The 14,065-nt window shown below is 46.3% G+C and overlaps 1 protein-coding gene across 3 annotated transcripts in view; it reads right to left on the minus strand.

Moving 5' to 3' along the window:
• SLC4A7 (solute carrier family 4 member 7) overlaps positions 1 to 13,338 on the minus strand; it is a 145,536-nt gene extending 132,198 nt beyond the window's left edge. The window contains exon 1 of one of the 3 annotated variants that reach the window (XM_073568496.1): positions 12,944 to 13,338. In XM_073568496.1, the coding sequence (XP_073424597.1) occupies positions 12,944 to 13,288 (345 nt within the window). In that variant the 5' untranslated portion in view covers positions 13,289 to 13,338. The remainder of the gene's footprint in view (positions 1 to 12,943) is intronic. The other 2 variants (XM_073568471.1, XM_073568480.1) reach the window with 2 other exon arrangements.
• Between the last annotated feature and the right edge of the window lie 727 nt (positions 13,339 to 14,065).

The raw sequence follows: 14,065 nt of genomic DNA on the forward strand, positions 1-14,065 counted from the left end.
GCCTTATAAATTTTACCGCACCCGGAACGGCGTAAACGCACCACCCAAAAGAAATTCATAAAACGCTGGTTTTTGTAAATTCTGCGTCCCAAAAAACAAAATAAAAAGCGATCAAAAAATGTCACATGCCCGAACATGATACCAATAAAAGCGTCAACTCGTCCCGCAAAAAATAAGACCTCACATGACTCGGTGGGTCAAAATATGGAAAAATTATAGCTCTCAATATGTGGTGATGCAAAAACTATTTTTACAATAAAAAGCGTCTTTCAGCGTGCGACAGCTGCCAAACATAAAAACCGCCATAAATAGTAAATCAAACCCCCCGTTATCACCCCCTTAGTTAGGGAAAAATAATAAAATTAAAAAAAATGTATTTATTTCCATTTTCCCATTAGGGTTAGGGCTAGGGTTAGGGCTGAGATTAGGGTTAGGGGTGTGTTGGGGTTCGGGTAAGGCCTGTTTCACACTTCCGTTTTTGTGTCCGCCAAACGGATCCGTTTCCGTTTTTTTGACGGAAACTGATGCAAACGGATCCGTTTTTAAAAAAACGGATCCTTTTTTTGACGGATCCGCGGTAACCACTAATGGAAGTCTATGGGACAAAAAAAAGGATCCTGCAAAAAAATGGCGGATCCGTTTTTTTACGGAAACCAACGGATTTTGACGGATTTGAAAAAACGGAAGTGTGAAACAGGCCTTAGGGTTAGAATTGGGGGTTTCCACTATTTGCGCACATCAGGTGCTCTCCAAACGCAACATGGCGTCTGATCACAATTCCAGCCAATTCTGCGTTGAAAAAGTCAAATGGTGCTCCTGCCCTTCCAAGCTCTGCCATGCACCCAAACAGTGTTTTACCCCCTCATATGGGGTATCAGCCTACTCAGGACAATTTGCAAAACAACTTTTGGGGTCCTATTTCTCCTGTTGCCCTTAGGAAAATAAAAATTTGGGGGCAAAAATATCATTTTTGTGGAAAAAAAATTTTTTTGTTATTTTCACGTCTGGGCGTTATAAACTTCTGTGAAGCACTTGGGGGTTCAAAGTTCTCACCACACATCTAGATAAGTTCCTTGGGGGGTCTAATTTCCAAAATGGTGTCATTTGTGGGGGTTTCCACCTGATGTTTTGGTACATCAGGGGCTTTCCAAACGCGACATGGTGTCCGATCTCAATTCCAGCCAAAAAAGTCAAATGGCGCTGCTTCCCTTCCGAGCTCTGCCATGCGCCCAAATAGTGGTTTACCCCCACATGTGGGGTATCAGCGTACTCAGGACAAATTGCACAATAACTTTTAGGGTCCTGTTACCCTTGGGAAAATAAAAATTGGGGGTGAAAAGATCATTTTGTGGAAAAAATATGATTTTTTAATTGTACATTATAAACTTCTGTGAAGCCCTTGTGGGTTCAAAGTTCTCATCACATATCTAGATAAGTTCCTTAGGGGGTCTAGTTTAAAAAAAAATGGGGTCACTTGTGGGGGTTTCCACTGTTTAGGTACATCAGGGGCTCTCCAAACGCGACATGGCGTCCGATCAGAATTCCAGCCAATTTTGCATTGAAAAAGTCAAACGGCGCTCCTTCCCTTCTGAGCTCTGCCATGCGCCGAAACAGTGGTTCCCCCCCACATATCAGGTATCAGCGTGCTCAGGACAAATTGCACAATAATTTTTGCAGTCCAATTTCTCCTGTTACACTTGGTAAAATAAAAAAAATTGAACCTGAAGTGATTTTTTTGTGAAAAAAAAAGTTAAGTGTTAATTTTTTTTAAATATTCAAAAAATTCCTGTGACGCACCTGAAGGGTTAATAAACTCCTTGAATGTGGTTTTAAGCACCTTAAGGGTTGCAGTTTTTAGAATGGTGTCACTTTGGGGTATTTTCTATCATATAGACCCCTCAAAGTGGCTTCAAATGTGATGTGGTCCGTAAAAATAAAATGGTGTTGCAAAAATGAGAGATCGCTGGTCAACTTTTAACCCTTATATCTTACTAACAAATAAAAATTTTGGTTCCAAAATTGTGCTGATGTAAAGTAAACATGTGGCAAATGTTACTTATTAACTTTTTTGTGTGCCATATCTCTGTGATTTAAGGGCATAAAAATTCAAAGTTGGAAAATTGCGGAATTTTCAAAATTTTCGCCAAATTTCCGTTTTTCTCACAAATAAACGCAAGATATATGAATGAAATTTTACCACTAACATGAAGTACAATATGTCACGAGAAAACAATGTCAGAATCACTGGGATCCATGGAAGCGTTTCAGAGTTATTACCTCATAAAGGGACAGTGGTCAGAATTGTAAAAATTGGCCCGGTAGTTAACGTGCAAACCACCCTTGGTAGTGAAAGGGTTAAAAATAATATTGTCATTTACCGTAACTTTAGTTTACTCTTTTTCACATACATGATCATGAGGATGCGTGGGGACATCCCACCCCCCTCTGCCACAGACTGGTGGGTCCATGATTTTCATTGATGGATCCGCTTCACCTTTGGAAAGCTAATCCTTATATACAAAAGCAAAAGGTGCGTCAGCAATCCGACAAACAGCAAAGTCAGAATTCCCAGCCGTCCCACACACTTCAAAGCTCCAAGTTAAGCGCCGATTAAGGAATTTAGACGTTCGCTCTGTACAGATCAGCAACTTTCATCTCTATGTTGCATTTTCATAAACCAGCAGATTAAAAAGAGCTTCAAATGACTCCGTCGGGTTTTCACCGTATGCAAATATGAAGGGTAAATAAAAAACATTTATTAGACGGCACCGTACTAAGATGCATCATTATGAGACAGCAGAAAAATTAAATAGAGAATTCAAATCACTTTGACACAGGTGCATTTTGCCCCATGTTTCTCCTGTGTTTTGGGGGCAGGGCCACGGTCACAGTACAAGCTTGCACACCTTGCACCCCCCAATGCACTTTTTACAATGATGCTTCAGTTAAGAGATTAAAATCAAAACTTTTTTTTGGGAAAATAACAGCAAAAAAAATGCATTGTGTGAGCACAGGCTTGGATTTTAGGTGCAGATTTTTCATAGATTGCAAACGTGAAATCTCATCCAGCGAACGCACCTGCTGGAAGACAAAACGTCTCTGCTACACCTGACAAAAGCAAAACCAGTCAGGGACAGTAGGAGACGTTTAGGATTTGCGGCACAGAGATTTTTACGGCTCAGACTGTCTACACCTGCGCTTTCAGTTTACCGTAATCTAATTTATGTGAAAAGCGGATCCTTCACAAAATAGAAGCAATCAGAAGCAGTAGCGCCCCATTTACTAGACTGTCATTCTGGGGTCTGCTTGGCGACCAGACCAAAGAGTGCAGCTTGTAGAAAACGATACCTTATGACATCTTACTGAGAATTAAAATCAGAACTAAATGACACTATGGAAACATCAATGATGGTCAATTATTTTCTGACCTCCCATAGAAACCGGCCACGTCTCCATTCACAGAGCGCACGGCTTCTTTCTTGAGACAGTTGACATTTCCCTTTGGGACTAAACCTCAGACATTTGAGCACATCCAGAGTTCCAAGATAGAAAAACACCTTTTTAAAAATTGTCACAGCGATATGAAAAGAAAAAAGGAAAATTAATTAAAAAAAAAAAAAAAAAAGTGACAGTCACCACTCAGCAATGTGTAACCTGCTAGCATCAGTCTGGCAAGTCACAAGAGCACTGCAGTCAATCGTTAAGGGGGTTGTCCAGTTGTGGAAAAGCCCTTTAAGCATTTTACCTGTATTGGCCAGTGATCGACTAGTGATTAAAAACACTCCCAGATCTCCTCTCCTGGGAGTCAGTGTGAGATAAGGTGTGTTCTTTTTTCCTGGATGATGGCCACTGCTTATGATTGACCAATGCAGTACAGGAAAAAGTGCATGCCCAAAAAAAAAAAAAAAAAAAAACACCACTATGGCAACGCCCAGTTAGGCTTATCATAAATTCTAGAGAAATTAAAAACAAATATATGTAGTGTTACTTAGCTCTCCAGCCACTATTCCAGGATGTGACCAGTTTAGTACACAAACTGGTAAAAGGTCATTTGTAACCATAAAAAAGTTATTGCAGTCCTATTTTTTTTCCCCACAAGTGAGAGATCTTCCATTTACTTGCATGTACTTGTATTGGTAATCTACAGGTAAATCCTGCTTAGCCAGATTACTGGATAAGTGGCTATAGGGAGAAAAAAAAAAAAAAAAGTTGTATTCTCCCTGCAGCCACTAGTTTCCAATTGTGAGGGTGTTGCAGGGAGAGGACACGGTCGCCACTCACTACACAGCGAGCGCGGCTGGAATCCTGCCTAGTGCACTGCCAGCCTGCTCTGGAGTATATGCTTACGGAGAGAGCCATCAAAGTGCAGGGAGTGAATACAGCCGCTCTGACTCTATAGTGAGTAGTGACAGTAACCACTCTCTGCTCCACTCCAATGACCGGAAGCGAGAAGCTGCAGGGAAAACAACATTCATATTTTCCATGTAACCGCTGCTCCAGTAAGCCAGCTACACAGGAATTAACCATTTAGCTGCAGATTACCAGTATATCTGCAGGTAGATAGCATTGCTGGATGTGACTAGTCCCCTTTAACGTGTATTTTCTCCAATTTTTAATGTTATTTAGAAAACAAGCTACCTAAAATAAGAATACAGGCGGAAATTATCAGGAGATGCTAGCATAAGTACGCACATAGGGCGCTGACCTTTCCAATGTTTCATGTCAAATGTCACTTACACAGGCAGGTAATCCTTTGAAAGCAAGGTAAAAGTCAGTAACAATATCTTAAAATGCCAACAAACACGGTAATCCCAATCCACATAAGATGATCCTGCTTAACTTCTTTGTGACATTATTTTTAGACATAAAAATTGTCTCATGGTTAAACAAGGCCACGGTAGATCACACACCTAAGATAACGGCCCACGGCGGCACTATGGCACCGGACAGCCTTGTACCTCACGCTTCATTAGAACTGGAAGGCACAGCTGACATCTAGGTAGCAGTGCCGCCTGTCTGCAGCCAATCATTCTGACATTTAGTAGATCTCATCAACAGGAAATTTTGCACCTACGGGGCAATAGAGAGAGCCAAACTCTCCCAGGAAGTCCTTGACATTTAAAAAAAAAAAAAAAAAGTGGAGAGCTGGAAGGTCTCCCAGGCACAGCCAAAGACTCATGAAATCTCCTGGATATCAGCGCTTCAACAAGGTTTCTATTGAGCAGCTACCAGGATCTACAAGGTTTCTATTGAGCGGCTACCGGGATCTATAAGGTTTCTATTGAGCGGCTACCAGGATCTATAAGGTTTCGAATGAGCGGCTACCAGGATCTATAAGGTTTCTATTGAGCGGCTACCAGGATCTATAAGGTTTCTATTGAGCGGCTACCAGGATCTACAAGGTTTCTATTGAGCGGCTACCAGGATCTACAAGGTTTCTATTGAGCGGCTACCAGGATCTACAAGGTTTCTATTGAGCGGTCACCAGGATCTATAAGGTTTCTATTGAGCGGTCACTGGACAGAGGCATAGAAGGCACAGGGAAGAGGCATGGACGATGGTGGCCTAAGGCCTCTTTCACATTTCAGTCGGGTTTTTTTTGGCGGAATCCATTTTTTTCCCCATAGACTTACATTAGCGGCGGATTGTGACGGATGGTCGTCCGTTGCATCCGTTTTTTGAATTTCCGCGTCCGCCGTCTGAACTAGACGGTCAAAGTAACTTTTTTTTCAGCGGCGGACCCGCTTTTTTTAAACTGAACATGCCCGGAAGTCGGAAGATGCTCAGTCAGTCTCTCTCCCCTTTTCCAGAGTTCGGTTCCTTTAAGTTTCAGACACTGGCGGATCCGTCCACAAAACGGATCCAGTGCATCCGTTATTTACATAGCGGAAACGGATCCGTTTTTTTCACACTGACGGTTTGCAACTGACGGAAAAAAAAAAAAAAAAACTGAAGTGTGAAAGAGGCCTAAGGGTGTATGCACACTCTGCGGATTCTGCTGCGGATCCGCAGTGGTTTTGGCCCTGCGGATCCGCAGCAGTTTTTGCTGCTGTGTACAGTACCATTATAACCTATGTAAAATAAAAACCGCAGTGCAGACACTGCGGAATTTTCTGCGTGTTTTTTCTGCGGTTTTAAATCCGCAGCATGTCAATTCTTTGTGCGGATTCCGCTGCAGTTTGGCACCTGCTCCATGGCAGGTGTCAAACCGCCGGCTAAACCGCAGAAAAACTGCAGATAAACCTGCGGTTTTAATCAAATCCATGCGGAAAATTCTGCAGAGCAATCCGCAGGGTGTGCACATACCCTAAAAGAACAGGAACTGCCAAGTGCCCCCCAAAATATCTAAATAAATAAAAAAAAATTTACGGCCCTACACAAAATGCATTTTAGGCTGTGTGCCCACGTTGCGTGTTTTTTTTTTTTTTTTAAGCGTTTCCGCAGCGTCTGTGCCGGCTCAAACGCTCCAGAAACGCTTAAAAGAAGCTTCAAATTAATTTGCATGTGGCTTTGGCTTTTTGTGCCAATGCATGCGTTTTTAAACGCTCAGGAATTGCTTAGCAGCTAAAAGCGCAGCATGCTCGTTAATTTCGGCATTGCTGACCGTTTCTAGCCTTCCCCAATGACCCCAGAAAAGGCGCGGAAAAAAAAGGTTCAAAGACACACGGCTTTTTTGCAAAAACGCTCAAGAAACGCGCGGAAAAAAGACGCGCGTTTTCTGGGAATGGGGATCAGCTTCCTGAGCGTTTAAAAACGCTAACGTGGGCACATAGCCTTAATCGAAATCCTCCCAAAAGTGCATCTTTAAACGTTGCCATGTACCTAAATGTTGGCAAGTAAACACTAACAGGCAATAAAAGCATTATGCCATGATCCATTACTCAGCTAAGTGGCAAGGAATGGGGGGGGGGGGTATACTGACAGCAGGTAATACAGTATTGTAAAACAATAAAATATCTACACGAGGGAGGCATTAAAAAGGGTCAACCTCCTGTCCATTTGTATCTCCTTTGATGCTATGGAACACTCAGTGCCTCACTTGCCTTCTGATACCCTCTAGCCAAGAGCGAGATTGGCAGCAGTCCAAAACTAGTGTCCCCCCCAATGCCCCAATGGATCACTGCTTCACAAAGCAGCACAATTTTCCTAATATTTGCAGATCTAAAGCTGCTGTGGGGGGGGGGGGGGGGGTAGAAAAACTAAAATCAGGCATCTTGCACCTTTTATAACATGAGCATTTTTTGCTAAGATGCCCATACACCTGAGATCTTGTTCATCCAGCTGCCATCTCCCATACACGTGAACACATGGCTGGGGACGTAAAAGAAAAAAAATAAAGAAAAATCATCAAGTGCCCAAATGCAAACTGCCCAATCCTTCTCTCTTCTAATAAGATCTGTTTCTGAGTAAATTGGTGGGACAGGCAGCCTTTAATCCTAAAGTTATAGGGGGCTTTATACATCCAGAGGCAGAAAACTAACAGACCCGGTGTGATCCGTCCATGCCTACCAGAGGTGCCGTGGGAGTGTTGTGGATATGCACACAGGCCATTTGCAGCATATTCCAGTATAAGGCCCGGCTCACCTATATGATTTTTATGCACATGCTCTATCCATGTTCATCACAGACAGACCACGTTCCCATTATAACCCATGGGGCTGTTCACTAGTCCGGGTTCATCGCATATTGCTGGAATGAATTGATCCTAGTCACGGAACAAACAAACAAACAAAAAAAAAAAAAAAAAAAAAAAAACACCCACGCAAGTCAATGGGTCAATGTCAAACGCAGATTGTATTCTAGCTGTGTGTTTTTCCATCGACTTTCATGGGAGAAACCCAAGAACAATCCATCAGGTTTTGTTTTTGTATACGAGAACAAAAATTGATAAAAGGCTGTTAAAAATGGACACAGCAAGCAAAAATATTGAGACTAATCAGATGAAACCCATTTAGAATTTCAGATACGCAGAGAAAGAAAAAAAAAAAAAAAAAAAAAAAAATGATAATAAATAACCCCTCTTTCCTATAATCCACAGGAAAATCTGTCATGGCCATATCCAAACTAAAAAATCATACACACCTTTTGGACAGAGGGAAAAAAAAGGCCATCATGGATCGACAGCTGGAAGGAGAATGTCCCCGATGCTCCTGGCACAGCAGAGCAGTGCAGCTGCACTTCACTTAGCGCTGGCCTATGTTCTGACAGTCAGTGCTTTGTGCACTTGTCAATCAATGCTCAGATATGTCCGTGACCTCCCGCATAGGTGATTTATTCCACTGGTACGTGTGCACACTGGGAGAGCATGCAGCAGATGTTGCCGAGTGAAAATCCATCGGGTATTACAGAAACAACGCTGGGGGAAATCAGCATTTAAGAAACGGCACGTACGAGCCACAGAAACTCGCCACAATGCAAACTGATGACTGCTGAGGATGTCAAGTCAGCATCAGGTTAATTTCTGACATTAATGTCACCCTCTACAATGCAGACTGGGAAACGTGCAGCTGCAACACGCTCTTGATGTACAATCTATGCACTCTTGTCATTGTTCTTAGACCAAGTGTCTGCAAAAATGTAAAAAAAAAGAAAAATTAAAAAAAAAACCATTGCTGGGTGTTTGAATTTATGGAGAGGGTTTCCAGGGGGCATAATGACTGAGCCCATGCAGGGACAATTGGCAAACACCTGTTTAAGTTGCATGTGCGTTCAAGGTTGCATATTCAGCTGATATTTACTTTGGCGCAGGGACACACCAGGTCCCTGCACAGCAATACAAGCCGCCAGCCAGCCAGAGGCCAGCATGCAAGTCACTGGTGGCACACAGCCACGACATCATGTGTCGCCCATAGCAGGCACACCAAAGTCAGCTGCCAGCTTCTGCGCCAGCTACAGAAGAGGACGACGCGTGTCGTGGGGGGGGGTTGTGGAGAGGTGAGAATAACGGTTTGGAGTTTTCTTTTATGTTTTGGATAACAGCGGCTGGACGGGAAACATTATTACTCGTGATGAGTGAACGTGCTCGGATAAGGTCCTGTCCAGCCATGGTTGGGTTAAACCAAGGGTCTTCGGCGTGTTTGAAAAATATGTTCGACTCCCTGTGGCTGAATGGGTTGTGGCTGTTAGGTAAGCCCTGCATGTCTGCAGCTGTCGAACAGCCGCGTGGACTCAAACATATTTTTTGAACACGCCGAAGACACTCGCTTAGCACACAAGCATGCTCAGAAAACACCTTATCCGAGGCAAGTTCGCTACTCACCAATTATTACAGGATGGGCCCAGAAGGGGGATACTAATGCTGGATAGTGAATGGGAATATCGTACCAGGATGTCTTTAAAAGACTTAGTATGATGCGCCAGGTCACAGACACCACCGCAAATGCCCCGATGCGTGTTTCGCTCACATGCTTTCTCAAGGGGAGTAATATTAACATATTTGTTTGTGGTGTCATGTTTTGATGACTAGGTGCACCCAAATATTTTTTTTTCCATTGGCATTCATAGCTCCCTGGTGGGGCATACAGGGTCTATAATCTAAATTAGTGATTTATAAACGTAATGGTCAATACCAAGTAATTGTCTGCTACAATAACTGAAAAATACTGGGAAGGTGGTGCTTATTATTTGTAATTTATCAATATTTAATGTAAATACATATTTGCCTTTTACAAGAAATTTGCACCTTCCTATTTGATGCACTTACCGAATGCAGTTTATGATGAGTGAGTCACTAGACATTTTTGGCACGTGGTGGTGGGTGGGGGGGGGTGCAACTCTAGACTTTTTGGCAGTAACTTTTGCTTTCCACACAAGGTACATGTACCACACAAGGTCACACTCCCTTTGAGAGACCACGTGAGCGAAACGCGCGTCAAGGCATTTGCGGTGGCATCTGTGACATGGCACTTCATACCATGGGTAAGCACTGATCTTGCAATAACTTCACCTGTATGACCCAGTTGGACTATCTTTGTAAATTACTTTAGCCACATTCCTACAATGTCCACTGGCAACTACGTTGCTGAGGTTGATCTACATTTGGTCTGATGTGGCACTATTGCCTGCACTATATTTTTTTGACTCATCACCTCATTTCTCCACACTTGATATATCCTCCTTGTTACAAACCTCATGCGTATCCTCTTTTTGTAAGATATATGGTTTTATATTTCTGTTCAATAAACTTTATTGATGCTATATTTTTATGTGAGTGGTTCATGGACACTTAGTATCCATCCATAGGCAATATAGGGGATTCAAGCCAGTATGTGTGTGTACACACACACACACACACACACACACACACACACACACACACACACACACACACACGTATATTTGTTTTAATGGGGAGACGAGCGGCTTGCATCTCCTTGTGTGATCTGATTCTGAGGCCCAGGACACCCCACAACTGATTGGCATTAATGGGGTGGGGATTACTTGGGGCCAGTAGAGACACTCCATCTGTGACCCACTCCATCCTAATCCCCACAGCTACTGAGCACATTATGACACACTGTACCGAATACAAAGCAGTGGCGAGGGCGGCACACTGAGGGGCAGGAGGCCGGGACGGGCGGCTCTTCCATGTGACTCATTTCCACCAGAGATGAAACATTGGATGGAGTCACCGGTGATGAGGAAACCCTGCGCGCACACACGTGCTCCCCGCAGTCGGTGACGTGGAGATGCTGACCCTTTACAAATCCCCCCCGGGCAACAGTACACGGGTTACGTGGCCTCTGTATGCAGCAGCCGCGGTGGTGTACGGGACCCTGACCCTTCTGTATTGGGGTGCCAGGCTGTACCACACTGCCCAGTGCCGAGGTTATACGGTGACTGTGTCCTCCAAGTACTGCGTGTGCCCACTACAGGTACCAATGCCAGCAGCTGTACATAACTGCCCGTGTACACTGGGGAGCCATTACAGGTGCCAGCCTGCCACAGGACCAGTATATAATATCTAGATCATGCTTGTACCATGTGGCTCCAGTGTATGACAGTGTACAGGTGATGGATGACCATAGTATGCCAGTAGGTAATAATCGCACATGTACCATAGAGAGCCAATACCGAGTGTACAGTGTCCATGTACCACTCTGTCAAAGTATGAACTAGCGCCCATGTCGTGCCACATACATTGCTGCCCACGTACCATGTCATGCCACTAAACATTGCGCCCATGCACCAAGTCATGCCAATATACATACTTTTACACACATAAATACACACTAGATGTACCATGTAATGCCAGTATATTAGTGTTTATGTACCACGCCACGTGCCCGTGTTACTGTACCCATGTACCACACAGTGCCCGTCTTACAGTGCCCATGTGCCACGCAGGGCCTGTGTTACAATACCTGTATGCCCCTGTACCACCCAGCACCAATGTGTTACCGTACCTGTGTAAAACGGACTCACAGGTACAGTAATACAGGGGCACTGTGTGGTGCATGACACACGGGCATTGTAACACAGGGGTGTTGTGTGGCATATGGGTACAGCGCCCACGTGTTACCGTACCCATGTACCACCCAGCACCCACGTGTTACCGTACCCATATGCCACGCAGCACCCGTGTTACAGTGCCCGTGTGCCACACACCAGACAGTGCCCCTGTATTACTGTACCCATGAGCCCATTTAACTGTGCCCATGTACCACGCAGTGCCCGTGTTACTGTACATTTGTGGCCGTGTCTTACGATGCCCGTGCGTTACCGCGCCCATGGGCCACACAGCGCCCGTGTGCCATGCAGCACCCGTGTGTTACACTGCCCGTGTGCCCCTATTTACCACGCAGTGCCTGTGATACTGTACCCATCTACCACAGTGACCCTGTGTTACTGTACCCATGCGCACCTGTGTTACAGTACCCGGGTTACTGTGCCCGTGTGCCACGCACCACACTGTACCCATGTACCACACAGTGCCTGTGTTACTGTACCTGTTTGCCCATGTTACAGTGCCCGTGTGCCACGCAGCACCCATGTGCCCCTATTTACCACACAGTGCCCATGTTACTCCACCCATGTACCACAGTGCCCCTGTTACTGTACCCATGCGCACCTGGGTTACAGTGCCCATGTTACTGTGCCCTTGTGTGCCACGCAGTGTCCCTGTGCCAGTGCCCGTGTGCCACACAGCACCCCTGTATTACTGTAGCCATGAGCCTGTTTTACTGTGCCCATATACCACAGTGCCCATGTTACTGTGCCCACGTGCCACGCAGCACCCCTGTTACAGTGCCCGTGTGCCACGCAGCGCAGTGCCTCTGTATTACTGTACCCATGTACCACACAGTGCCCATGTTACTGTACCTGTGTGCCCCTGTGTTAGTGTCCATGTGCCATGCAGCACCCATGTGCCCCTATTTACCACACAGTGCCCATGTTACTCTACCCATGTACCACAGTGCCCCTGTGTTACTGTACCCATGCGCACCTGTGTTACTGTACCCAGTTTACTGTGCCCCTGTGTGCCACGCAGTGCCCCTGTGTTACAGTGCCCGTGTGCCACGCAGTGCCCCTGTATTACTGTACCCATGAGCCCATTTTACTGTGCCCATATACCACACAGTGCCCATGTTACTGTGCACGTGTGCCCATGAGCCACGCAGCACCCATGTGTTAAACACCGCTCATGTGCCACGCAGCACCATTGCATTACTGTACTCATGTGCCCCTGTACCACAGTGCCTGTATTACAGTACCCAGGAACCACAGTACGCGTGTTACAGTGCCCGTGTGCCCATGTACCACAGTGCCCCTGTTACTGTATCCCTGCCCCTATACCACTGTGCTCCATTACTGTACCCATGTTACTGTGCCCGTGTGCCATGCAGTGCCCCTGTGTTCCTGTACCCATACACACTCAGCAGCTGGCCGGGCATGCGGTATCCCAGAGACCGGGACAGCAGAGACAATGAGCCGCGTCTGGTACCGTGGTGAGCAGCGGTCTCATCTGTTCCCCGGCGCGGTCCTCGTCCATGGCTCCCGGGATGATGAGCAGTGGCCGGGAGCTGTACACGTGTCCCCGCCGGGCGCTCCCGGTGCTCACAACATGAGGTGTCCTCACACAATCCCCGGTTGGCGGTCGGTCTTTATCGGAAAGCGGTGCCGTTGTGTCGGTCCTCCCTCTTCCGCCCCCCGTCCCGCCCTCACTCTGTCTCCTGTCTGCTCCATTGGCCGGGCCTGCTCTCCCCGGTGTCTGCCTCCCTTCCCCCTCTGCGCTTTGTGCTTTCTCCCTGGAGGTTGCCTGCGCTGATAGCTGATGGTGGGGAGCCATTATTCTCCTGGCCGAGGTGACTGTACCATCCCACCCTGTGTGAGCCGTCAGTGGACGTCAGCAGTCCTGTAGCGGCTCATACACCGCTGCACGCCCTCTGCCGCCACATCTGTCGCCAGTGGCATCCGCGAGCCCTTCTTTACAGGCACTGCAGTCACCTACAGTGTCACTGTGACAAGACTGCACTGGTACCGACAGCGTGGGCATCTGTATACTAATCCCCACAGCTACTGAGCACATTATGACACACTGTACCGAATACAAAGCAGTGGCGAGGGCGGCACACTGAGGGGCAGGAGGCCGGGGCGGGCGGCTCTTCCGTGTGACTCATTTCCACCAGAGATGAAACACTGGATGGAGTCACCGGGGATGAGGAAACCCCGCGCGCACACACGCCGCCGGTGACGTGGAGATGCCGAGCCCTGTACAAATCCCCCCGGGCACCAGTACACGGGTTACGTGGCCTCTGTATGCAGCAGCCGCGGTGGTGTACGGGACCCTGACCCTTCTGTATTGCGGTGCCAGGCTGTACCACACTGCCCAGTGCCGAGGGTGCCCACTACAGGTACCAATGCCAGCAGCTGTACGTCACTGCCCGTGTACACTGGGGAGCCATTACAGGTGCCAGCCTGCCACAGGACCAGTATATAATATCTAGATCATGCTTGTACCATGTGGCTCCAGTGTATGACAGTGTACAGGTGATGGATGACCATAGTATGCCAGTAGGTAATAATCACACATGTACCATAGAGAGCCAATACCGAGTGTACAGTG

Source organism: Dendrobates tinctorius, unplaced genomic scaffold, assembly GCF_039654945.1.
Source record: "Dendrobates tinctorius isolate UK_male_01 unplaced genomic scaffold, ASM3965494v1 ptg000005l, whole genome shotgun sequence".
Taxonomy (NCBI): Eukaryota; Metazoa; Chordata; class Amphibia; order Anura; family Dendrobatidae; genus Dendrobates; species Dendrobates tinctorius.